General features: G+C 46.9%; 1 protein-coding gene across 1 annotated transcript in view; it reads right to left on the bottom strand.

The window, feature by feature from the left end:
* DNHD1 (dynein heavy chain domain 1) overlaps positions 1–12,278 on the bottom strand; it is a 100,501-nt gene that overhangs the window by 77,722 nt on the left and 10,501 nt on the right. Inside the window, exons 10-11 of the mRNA XM_063304798.1 lie at positions 9,311–9,554; positions 9,074–9,231 (exon numbers count right to left, since the gene is read on the bottom strand). Of these exons, the coding sequence (XP_063160868.1) occupies positions 9,074–9,231; positions 9,311–9,554 (402 nt within the window). The remainder of the gene's footprint in view (positions 1–9,073; positions 9,232–9,310; positions 9,555–12,278) is intronic.

Raw genomic sequence — 12,278 nt, 5'->3', positions numbered from 1 at the left:
ATGTGGTAAAGACACACATTGGGCAGCAGAATGTCCACGTGGAGGAGCAGAGGCAGTCAAGTCGGGAGCAAAACTGACCAAAACCTCACCACCCAAGTGCAAGGGAGCCGCAACAACTGCACTGGCCCACAGAGACATGGAGCCCGGCCTGCTGCTGGAGTCAAGTGAGGATTCGGAACCAGAAGAATGGAAGCTGGCGGGAAACAAATTTCACCTTTCTAAATAGCGCCCGTGAGCAGGTAGAAAATCCCGGGTGCACCATGCCAACTTCTGAGAAGGAGGAAGGAGAAGACCCACTGGTGAGTGATGACTGCCCCACATTACTAATCAGGGTGGAGTTTAAAAACTTAAGAACACATCACAAAGCCAATTTGACAGCAATGTTAGACTCTGGGTGTACCAAATGCTTAATACACCCCACTCTAATCAACACACTGAGCCTCAAAACTAAGAGACTTAAGCAACCTATCGTTTTCACCCAGATGGATGGTTCCATAGCCCATGGGGGTCCAGTAGAGTTTCGAACTGAAACCGTGGCCATGAGGTTGGGGGGGCACAAAGAGACATTGCAATGTATTGTGGCCCCCACAGCGAACTATTCAATCATATTAGGGCTCCCGTGGTTAAAAAGTAGAAAACCCCAAGTTGACTGGGGAACTGGTTCCTTAATTTTCAAAGACAGGGTTAGCAACCCACCACTGCTAGCGCATAAGCAAAGGGATGCCCAATTAGCAGGAATATTGCTGAGTCAGCTGTCAGTGGGGAAGGCAGAGGCATCCATACCAAATGAATACGCTGATTTTGGAGACATGTTTGACGTAAAGGAATCAGATCAGTTACCACCCCACAGAAAAACTGACTGTGCCATAGAAATTGACCTAGAGGCTAAGCTGCCTAAACCAAAAATGTACGCCATGTCAGAAACTGAGAAAAAACTACTCAGGGAGTTCATCAATAAAAATTTAGCCAGGGGATTCATTGAACCAGCCAACTCCCCGTTGGCAGCCCCAGTGCTTTTCAGAGCGAAAAAGGATGGTTCCTTGAGGCTTTGTACCGACTACTGCAGAATAAATGCCATCTCCATCACCAACCAATATCCTCTGCCTTTGATGAAAGATATGTTATCCCACCTATTGAAAGGCAAGGTGTTCACCAAACTTGATCTCAGGGAAGCCTACTTCAGAATCCACATCAGAGTGGGGGATGAGTAGAAAACGGCTTTCAATTGCCCTTTGGAGTCATACCAGTACAAGGTTCTCCCATTCGGGCTGGCTGGGGCACCTGGAGTCTTCATGCAATATATCAATGAGGTCCTCCGTGAGCATTTGTACAAAGGGGCCTTGGTGTATTTAGATGATATTCTAATCCACTCTGAGACCTTAGAAGACCACATCCCACTAGTTAGAAAAGTCCTGCAAAAGCTAAGGGATGCCCAGCTGTATACTAAGCTTTCCAAGTGTGAGTTCCATAAAAATCAACTGGACTACTTGGGGTATCGCATCTCTGCCAATGGCATTGAGATGGATCCGGACAAAGTACAGGACATCAGGGGTTGGGAACCACCTCGCACCAGACGCCTGCTGCAAAGTTTTCTAGGGTTCGCCAATTTTTACAGACAATTTATTTCCCAGTTTGGGCAGATCGCACTCCCCTTGACAGACTTGCTTAAAACGAGAGGGAGGGGTGAAACTCATAAAGTGACTTCTCCGGGGGCAAAGCTCAGCTGGTCAGAAAAATGCCAAGCTGCGTTTGAGCATCTAAAAGCTCCGTTCACAGCAGAACCCATATTGGCCCACCCAGACCCAAATCGCCCCTTCATTGTTCAAGCAGATGCCTCAGATTTGGCTATCGGGGCGGTTCTGATTCAAAAAGATGAAAACCTGTTCCCTCGCCCACGCGCTTACCTCTCACGCAAATTTACTGAGTCTGAACGCAATTGGCACATATGGGAGAAAGAGGCTTTTGCAGTTAAAATTGCATTGATGCATTGGAGGCTCTTGTTAGAAGGCTCCAAACATCCCTTTGAAGTCTGATCATAAAAACCTCCAAGCTTTACGAACTCCCAGGAAGTTAAACAGTAAACAAATTCGCTGGGCACATTTTTTTAATTTTACCCTTAATTTCCTTCCTGGGAAAAGAAACTTTCTAGCAGATGCGCTTTCTCACCTTCCCCAATACAATACCACTCAATCAGAAGTGGTAGACACAGTTTTTTCCCCAAAGCAGCTTGGAATGGCTTGTGTAACGTGCAAACAAGCAGCAGCCAGGAAAGTGAAAGTGCAGCCAGACCTAAAAGACGAACTGCTCCAGGTGCTCCTGAATGATTCTTGGCTACAATGTAACAAGGCTCAGTTGACTGAAATTGACAATGTCTGGTATTGCAACAACAAACTCTACGTGCCTGAAGTCTTGCGCAAAACCATTTTACACTGTTCCCATGACAGTAAATCTGCTTTCACAAAAACCCTTCACTTGATTAGGCGGCAATTTTAGTGGCCCTCCCTCCACACTGACGTGCAAACCTACATCACCTCTTGCCACGTATGCGCTCAATCAAAAAGGAAGGGGGGGAAATCGCAGGGGCTTTTACAGTCGGTCGCTTCCCCCAAAGCCCCATGGAAGGAAATAGCCATGGATTTTATTGTAGATTTACCAGAAAGTAAAAATAAAACAGTAATTTGGACTGTGACTGACCTGTTTTCAAAACAGGCACACTTCATTCCTTGTGCCAAAATCCCAATGGCCCTGCAACTCGCAAGAATGTTTTTAACTCACATCTATAGGGTCCACGGATGTCCCGACTGCATGATCTCACACCGCAGCATTCAGTTCACTGCTAAATTTTGGCGCGTTTTTAAAATTAATTGGCGTTCAACAATCCCTCAGCTCGTCTAACCATCCACAAACGGACAGATCGACTGAACAAGCTCAATCTACTCTTGAGCAGTTCCTCCATTGTTACATTAGTTTCCAACAGGACGATTGGGTCGATCTGCTCCCCTTTGCTGAGGTTGCTTACAACAATGTGGTTCATAAAAGTACTGGTTTTTCGCCCTTCCGCATTGTCTATGGCCAAGACTTTGTTCCGATCCCTGAGCTACAACTCCAGGCTCGCCCTGATTGTTCGGTTGCTGACTAGGCTACTTAAATTGCCAATGACTGGCCAGTCATTCGTCGAGCCCTGGATCATGCCCACTCCACCTACAAAAAAAATTGCTGACTGTTACAGACACCTGGAGTGGAAAATGAAAGCGGGGGACTTGGTTTATCTTTCCACCAAATTCCTCAGATCCCAGCAACCTTCTAAAAAATTGGCACCTAAATTCATTGGACCTTTTCCCATTGTTAAAATAATTAATCCAGTGACTGAACAATTACAACTCCCTTCCACTCTTAAACAACTTCATCCTGTCTTTCATTGCAGCTTACTTAAACCAGCTCCCGAGGATTCTAAGTGGCACCAACCTGCACCAACCCCTCCACCCATCATGATTGATGACCATCAACATTTCAGTCAAGGAAATCCTAGACTCCCATCTCTATCGCAAAACCTTGCAATACTTAATCAAGTGGAAACACTTTCTAGATCCTGAATGGGTTGATGCAAATCATGTAAATGCTCCCCTTTTAACAAAGAAATTTCACTTAAAGTACCCTTCCAAGCCTTCTCTTTACTAATGTTTTTCCCTACCCTCTCCTCCCATTTTTTTTCCCTTTAAGAATTTTTATGGGGAGGGGCAATATGTCAGATTCCTCTGACCAAAAGGTTCACAGAACCCCTTATCGGAGCATCTTCCATTACTTCCTTATCACTGGGTCAGACTCTGTGTCACCAGATGGGAGGGGGTGTTGGGATGGAGTGTGAATTGCATTATTATGGCTAGAGATTTATGGTGGCACACATCAAGGCCAGTCAGTAGAGATACACCAGCAACACCACCTGGATGGGAAGGGGGGGGTGACAAACTGTCGTGGGAAGAAGGAAAAGAAAGCAATTAAGGGAATGTACTTTTAAGTGTATGTTTTAGTGGGAATTCTCCATTCACAGCTTTACTCTTGTCCTGATCATTTCGCTTCATTAAAACAGTTAAAGGACCCAGGTTTCCTGACTGTCATTGTGTGAATGCTTGAATGAGCCAGGGCTGACACTGGGTATCATCTGCATACTGATGATACCTTGCTCCAAACTGATGGACGATCCTACTCAGCAGCTTCCATATAGATGTTAAACAAGACAAGAGATAGCACCAAGTCCTGCAGCACCCCACATACCAGGGGTTGTGGGTTGGACCTCTCCTCCCCTATCGACACTGACTGGAACCAGCCCGGAGGAAGGAAGAGAACCAGCACAATACAGTGCCACCCACCCCCAACTCCCGGAGCCGGTCCAGAAGGATACCATGATCGATGGTATTGAAAGCAGCTGAGAGGTCAAAGAGAGCAAGAACAGACACGCCACCCCTGTCACACTCATGCCAGAGATCATGCAAGAGCGTCATCAATGCCCAGGCCTGAATCCTGACTGAAAGGGGTCCAGATAATCCACTTCTTCCAAAGTTGTTTGAAGCTGCTGCTCAACCACCTTCTCCACCTTGCAAACTAGATGAAAATTGTCCAGTACTGTTGGGTCCAGCGATGGCCTCTCATGGAGTGGGTGGACCACCACCTCTTGAAGAGATGGTGGAACCACCTCCCCTCTCAAAGAAGAATTAACCACTGCCAAAACCCAACTACATGTCACCTCCCTGGAGGCCTTAGCCAACCAGGATGGACGTGGATCTAATACAGAGGTGGTTGAGCTAACAGCTGTCAGAAACCTGTCCACTTCCTCAGGCCCAATAGAATCAAGCTCCTCCCAGATGACCAAACCAGATCCTGCCCCAATCACCTCCACAGGACCTGCTATAAGGGCAGAGTCAAATGTAGTGCAAATCCAATCAACTTTATCCATCAGATGCCTTGCAAATTCCTCAGCATGGCCCTGTAGGTAAACCTTTGAGACACCCCCTTTCAGGAGGGCTCAGATCACCCAAAGAAAGCTGCCAGGTGTCTCTCCACAGATGCAATAAGGTGGAGAAATATTGACATTTCACTGCTCTTACCACCACAAGGTAGGCCTTAACAGTGGCTCTAACTTATATTCATTCAGATTCACACTGTGGTGCTCTCCAGTGGTTTCTTCACCTGGTTCATCTCCCTCAACCTTTCTGTAACACAAGGAGAGTTCCAGGATCTGTGCGTGGGGAGAGGCTGCTTGGACACAATACAATCAAGAGCCCTTGTCACCCACTCATTCCAGGTGGCCACAAAGGCCTCTGTCAGACTGAGCAGCAGACCCTAAGGAACAACCCAAGCTCCCTCTAAAACCCAACTGGGTCCATCAGTCACCTGGGGCAGACCAATCTAATAAGTCCTGCCCCTCTGTGGTGGAGGGCAGGACCAGAAAACTGCAGGGCCATTGGAAAGTGATCTGACCATGACAGGGGAGAAACAGAAACCTCCCCCAGTTCCAGATCATATTGCCACTGCTCTGACACGAATACCAGGTCAGGTGAATGACCACTATTATGTGTTGGGCCCTGGATGACCTGGGACAGGACCATGGCTGTCCTGGTGGCTATGAACTCCTGAGCTACCTCAGACTCCACATCCAGAGAAGGCAAGATGAAACGAGCCAGGACCATAAGCCTGGGAATTCCCCTGCTAGCCCAGCCATGGAGTCAAGGAGCTGTGGCAGGGAGGTTGTTATGCAGATCCCAACTGATCCCTAGAGCCCAACTTAACAAATAGAATTTCACACCCGGCAATCTGTGGAGCAGTGCCTCTGAAGGCCACCCAAGTATCTCGGATAACAATTGCTACATCTCCATTTTTGCCCTGGGGTCTTGGCTGATGCACACCCAATACTCGGCTGGGCAAATCTCTGCAAAGGGCACCTCCCCCCAGGCCCAGCCAAGTCTCAGTAATACATGCCAGGTTGGCCCTCTCATTTGTGATCAAAACACAGAGGAGGATGGCCTTATTACAAACTGACTTGGCATTTGGTAGCAGCTGTTGAAAGTCTGGGCCCTTGAAGATCTGCTGACTGGGACCCTGAGATGAGATCGGGGGCTAGAATGTGCCACAGAAACCACATACCAAGGCTGTGTTCCCTGAGAATGGCCCACCTGTCTCCTGTCATATCTCCCCTACCTGTCATAACTGTAATATTCTGGCCTGCCCCCAAACCCCCAGAAACCACCCCCTCCCCAGCCCGCACTGGCCAGCACCCAAGTGAAGGGATCCTCCAGCCATCATCAGTCAACACCCACACCTGGGGCTGCTGGATTTCTGGGACACTTCCATTTGACAGGCTCAGGGCCTCCAGTCAGCTCGACATAATCCCCAAACCACCTCTATACCCCCTCTCACCAGGCTGGCAGGGCACCCATTCTATCATACGCCTTGGGGTAATTCAGCTGCCACCCTCATCCAGGCCCTCATTCATGAAATCAACCTCCTTACATACCCATATCCTCCACTAGATGGAGAGTCCATATCACACAATGTCCACCAGGCTTCAGATGATCTCCACAGATACAGTGTGAGAAAAAGCCACCAGGAAATGGCCGTTGCACAGCCCTTCTTGCACATGGACCAGGCAAGGTTAGGCAAAATGACTGCCCAAGTACACGGGGGGGGGGCGGTGTAAAACGGCAGCCCCAGGCTCCAAACTAACATCTATTCCTGGGCCTGCTTCCGCTGCCACCCCCGCCCCACTGCTTAAGTGGCACAGTCCCCAGGCAGGTACGGCCACCGCCAGTTGTTTCCAGTTGTTGCAGCCATTGCCTCCAAGCCTTCGGCTCTCGCCTCCTCTGCACAGGCAGCCAGGGAAACCCCTTTGTTGCAGCCGCTGATTTCCTTCTTGCTGCCACAAGGTGCTGAATGCCTCCAAACAGCCAATTCCATCGGAAACACGTAGAGCACTGCTACCCACCTCCTCTACCACCACCACCACCAGCACCAGAATGACGTACCTCCTTTGCACCAAGCGAAATGAAGGGTAAGAGCCATCCACCCCACGCAGCTCTCCCCCAAGTCAACCAAAGGTCTAACGGGATACAAGTGGTGCCGGTCTGAGGAAAGTGAGCTCAGGTCCAGCCAAGGGGTTTCCACCAACGTCCCATCCAAGCAACCGCACCACAAACTCACCACAACATTCAAATTAGCATCTCTCCAGAGCCCGAGTTCACAAACACAACCAACTCAGCACCATCTCACCTGCCACTGTGTCTTAGTTTAGTTAATACAACATCCTTAATTTCACATGCTAGCAAAAGAATTCTTAGGGTTGTCCAAAGCATACTGGAGCCCTGCATAGAATGGGCATTTGAATCTCTTTTCCAAGGCCTTCGTGTCTGCTAGCCTGTGGTGTATTTCTTGACTGCTGGTTCCTTTACTGTTGATGGTTGATCCTCAAAGGCAGAAGCTCTCCAGCACTGCGATTTAATTATCAGTTCTAAGGCTGGTTGACTAATTTTGTCTTTATATTTAATCTTAGTCCTGTTTTTCACTGTGCTCATTTACTATGTGGTACAAACTTAAAAACCACATGGAAGTTAATTATAGACCACCTGGATAGGCAGAAGATACAAATGAGATCTTTCTGCATCAGATAACCAGTCCTTCAAAAAAACATGCAACAGTGATCATGGCGGGGAGGGGATCATTTATCCAATCTAACCCTGCCCGCAGTTGAACATTCAACAAATTCTTGTTATTCTCTTGCTGTTAAGTTCATTTGTCAGAAGGGAGAAGAAATAGCCAGGAGTGGGGTGGGTGGGTCTGCTGTCCTAGACTAAATCCTCATCAAGAAGGTGAACTTGGTTGAAAAGGGGAAGGTGCCTGGCACCTTGGGGAAAAGTGATGAGATATCAAGGGAGAAATGGAGAGGAGTCAAATCTGCATACTGGACTTCAGATGGGCGGGTTTTAATAAACTCCAAGCGAAGGTGGGTTGGTTCCAATGGTTTCAAACCCTGAAGGCAAAAAATATCTAGGAATAATGGGAAATCCTACAAAACAAGATACTGAAAGCCCATTTGGAAACAATTCCTACAAGAAGAAAAAAAGAGAAATCTACAGAGGCAAGAATGGATGTATGTAGTGTTCCCTAAATTGCTGAAGAGAAAAAGGGACATACTTAGAAAATGGAAGGAGGGGCACATTACAAAAAAAGAATTATGAGATACTCTCCAGAAACTGTAGAAACTTTTTCAGGAAAACTAAAGTTCAGAATAACCTGAGCCTTGCAAGAAAGATCAAAAACAAGAGAAAATAGTTATTTGGGCATAGGTCCACCGTGAGGAGAAAGTGGTGGAGTGGTATGAACAGGTGGTCATGGGAAAGCAGAACTCTTTCCCTTTTCTTCCGAGTCTGTCTTCCCTCCAACAGAAAAGGGAGCCCCAGCTGGTCATCATCATGCCACCGGGGAATGAGGGAACGGCCTGAGAACAGACCGAGAGGGGGTAAGAGAGAGCTTATCCCAGTTAAACTGAGTCAAGTCTCCAGAGCCAGGTGGTTTACGTCCCAGCCTGCTGAAGGAACAAGTGGAAGCGACTGCAGTGCCATTCTCAGCGATCTTCTGAAAGCTCCTGTGAAACGTAATGCCACTCTGCGTCTGTAAAACCCCTGAAAAGTATCAAGGAAGGATGAGAAATCCCACAAAACAGAATACTGATGCTCAGTTGCCCCTGACAGCTCCTACAAGAAAACTGGCACAAGCTTTTCCCTCACGCTGCTGAAAAACAGAAGGACAACTTAAACACTATTTGTATCCCTGCTATTTTTTCTAAATTCAAAACAATTGCCTGGTAGTTTTTGGAGACTTGAAACTATCTGAACACTTTAGTTGGCCCAATCTTAGCTGATTTCTTTTTTCTTCTCATGTCAGTAGAATTTTTCTCTTATTTTTATGGGTTGAGTGATTTTATTTTAAGCTCCCTTAGTTGCTTTGAGAGAGAGGCAGAAAAAAATCAATCAGTAAATAAAGAAATCTGACCAAAGCAGACCCCATTTGCAGAGGAGGAACCTACCTTCTGCGAGCACTTGGCAACAGTGAAGATGTCGGTGCCAACGTTCACATACAGCTGCAGGACAGCGGCCAGCTCCGCAATGAACAGCTCGCTGCGGCTGGTGGTCTCGCTCAGCAGGAGGGTCAGGATGTCCTCATCAATGGAGGCCAGCAGGGGCACTGTGAAGAGAGCAGAGTTGACTCACAGCCGCTGGCAACACACGGGGGTCCTTCCCCTCTCCTCCACCCAGCCACGTACAAATATTCTGATGAATACCACTGCAGTCCACAAAGAAGAGGCGATTGTACGTGATGACAACGTGGGGGACCTTCTGCACCTGGACCACCCACGTGCGCAACTTGACGATCTGGTTGACATATTCTTCCGCTGGCCAGCCCTTCATGTTCTCCAGCTGAGAGGCACTCCAGCTGTGCACATACTGGTAGATCTGGCTCAGCCAAGCATACTCTTGGCAGATCAGCTGCGTCTCTGTCAGTGCAGCCTGTGGGGGAGGAGGGGGAAAAAAGACACTCAGCCAGGTTTCTTCACATGGCAGAGACTGACTAACCCAGCAGAAAGCCATAATCCAGTCGGGAGAGAAAAGCACCCTGACGCTGCTGAAGCAAGCGCAAGACTCTGCACTTGGTTCCTGAACAGATTCCCTTTTGGGGGGCTGAACAATACCCTAAACGGAACTAACCAAACCAAACAGGCTGGGTTCACCAAACACAGTCAGCCATACGAAAACCAACCGAGGTTAAAACTAACCAACTCGGGCAAATGTAGTCACCAAGCTTGTAATCAATCTGGTTAAGCATGTTGTGTGAATACAGCTGAAGTGTGTATGTGTGTATAAACTTTATTAAAATTCTACACGTAAAATAAACATAAAAACGCAATTCATAAACATATTTGTTGTTTATTCATTTAGTCGCTTCCGACTCTTCATGACTTCATGGACCAGCCCACGCCAGAGCTTCCTGTCAGTCATCAACACCCCCAGCTCCCCCAGGGACGAGTCCGTCACCTCTAGAATATCATCCATCCACCTTGCCCTTGGTCGGCCCCTCTTCCTCTTGCCTCCCACTCTCCCCAGCATCAGCATCTTCTCCAGGGTGTCCTGTCTTCTCATTATGTGGCCAAAGTACCTCAGTATTGCCCTTAATATCATTCCCTCAAGTGAGCAGTCTGGCTTTATTTCCTGGAGGATGGACTGGTTTGATCTTCTTGCAGTCCAAGGCACGCTCAGAATTTTCCTCCAGCACCACAGTTCAAAAGCATCGATCTTCCTTCTCTCAGCTTTCCTTATGGTCCAGCTCTCGCAGCCGTATGTTACTACAGGGAACGCCATTGCTTTAACTATGTGGGCCTTTGTTGTCAGTGTGATGTCTCTGCTCTTAACTTTTTTTTCGAGATTCGTCATTGCTCTTCTCCCAAGGATTAAATGTCTTCTGATTTCCTGGCTGTAGTCAGCATCTGCAGTAATCTTTGCACCTAGAAATACAAAGTCTTTCACTGCCTCTACATTTTCTCCCTCTATTTGCCAGTTATCAATCAAGCTGGTTGCCATAATCTTGATTTTTTTGAGGTTTAGCTGCAAGCCAGCTTTTGCACTTTCTTCTTTCACCTTCATCATAAGGCTCCTCAGTTCCTCCTTGCTTTCAGCCATCAAAGTGGTATCATCTGCATATCTGAAATTGTTAAATGTTTCTTCCTGTAATCTTAACCCCAGCCTTGGATTCATCCAGCCCAGCATGTCACATGATGTGTTCTGCGTACAAGTTGAATAGGTAGGGTGAGAGTATACAGCCCTGCCGTACTCCTTTCCCAATCTTAAACCAGTCCATTGTTCCGTGGTCTGTTCTTACTGTTGCTACTTGGTTGTTATACAGATTCCTCAGGAGGCAGACAAGATGACTTGGTATCCCCATACCACTAAGAACTTGCCACAATTTGTTATGGTCCACACAGTCAAAGGCTTTAGAAGAGTCAATAAAACAGAAATAGATGTTTTTCTGAAACTCCCTGGCTTTTTCCATTATCCAGCAGATATTGGCAATTTGGTCTCTAGTTCCTCTGCCTTTTCTAAACCCAGCTTGTACATCTGGTGATTCTCGCTCCATGAATTTCTGAAGTCTACCTTGCAGGATCTTGAGCATTACCTTACTGGCATGTGAAATGAGTGCCACTGTTCGATAGTTTGAACATTCTTTAGTGTTCCCCTTTTTTGGTATGGGGATATAAGTTGATTTTTTCCAATCTGATGGCCATTCTTGTGTTTTCCAAATTTGCATCACCTTGACAGCATCATCTTGCAAGATTTTAAACAGTTCAGCTGGGATACCTATACATTGTGTTTAGGAAAGCTAAACACAGTGAAAGATGAAATGAAATATCTGACATCTTAGGCATCAGAGAATTGAGATTGTTTGGGCACTTTCAGTGAGATCATACTGTGCTAGCCATGCTAGGTAGACCAGACGACCAGACCATGAAACTCCACAGGATGGCTAAAACTATTTTTATTGAGATTGGCTGTAACAGAGTCTTGCAAGGCTGGTTATGCTTTTCCTCCTCCTCCTCCTCCTCCTCCTCCTCCTCCTCCAGTGCTTTCTTGGCTGTCCATGGGATTTGTGGGCGTCTCCTCCAACACACAAGTTCAAAAGTGTCAATCCTCTTCCTAATCTGCTTCTTCAAAATCCAACCTTGACAGCATCATCTTGCAAGATTTTGAACAGTTCAGCTGGGATGCCATCATCTCCTGCTGCCTTGTTATTAGCAATGCTTCTTAAGGCCCATTCAACCTCACTCTTCAGGATGTCTGGCTCTAGCTCACTGACTACACCATCAAAGCTATCCCCGATATTGTTATCCTTCCTATACAGGTCTTCTGTATATTCTTGCCACCTTTTCTTGATCTCTTCTTCTTCTGATAGGTCCTTGCCATCTTTGTTTTTGATCATACCCATTTTTGCCTGGAATTTACCTCTGATGTTTCTAATTTGCTGGAAGAGGTCTCTTGTCCTTCCTATTCTATTGTCTTCTTCCACTTCCACGCATTGCTTGTTTAAAAATAATTCCTTATCTCTTCTGGCTAACCTCTGGAATTTTGCATTTAATTGGGCATATCTCCCCCTATCACTGTTGCCTTTTGCTTTCCTTCTTTCTTGGGCTACTTCTAGTGTCTCAGCAGACAGCCATTTTGCCTTCTTGGTTTTCTCTTTCT

Source organism: Candoia aspera, chromosome 5 (assembly GCF_035149785.1).
Source record: "Candoia aspera isolate rCanAsp1 chromosome 5, rCanAsp1.hap2, whole genome shotgun sequence".
Classification (NCBI taxonomy): Eukaryota; Metazoa; Chordata; class Lepidosauria; order Squamata; family Boidae; genus Candoia; species Candoia aspera.
This window is presented reverse-complemented; position numbering and strand designations above follow the sequence as displayed.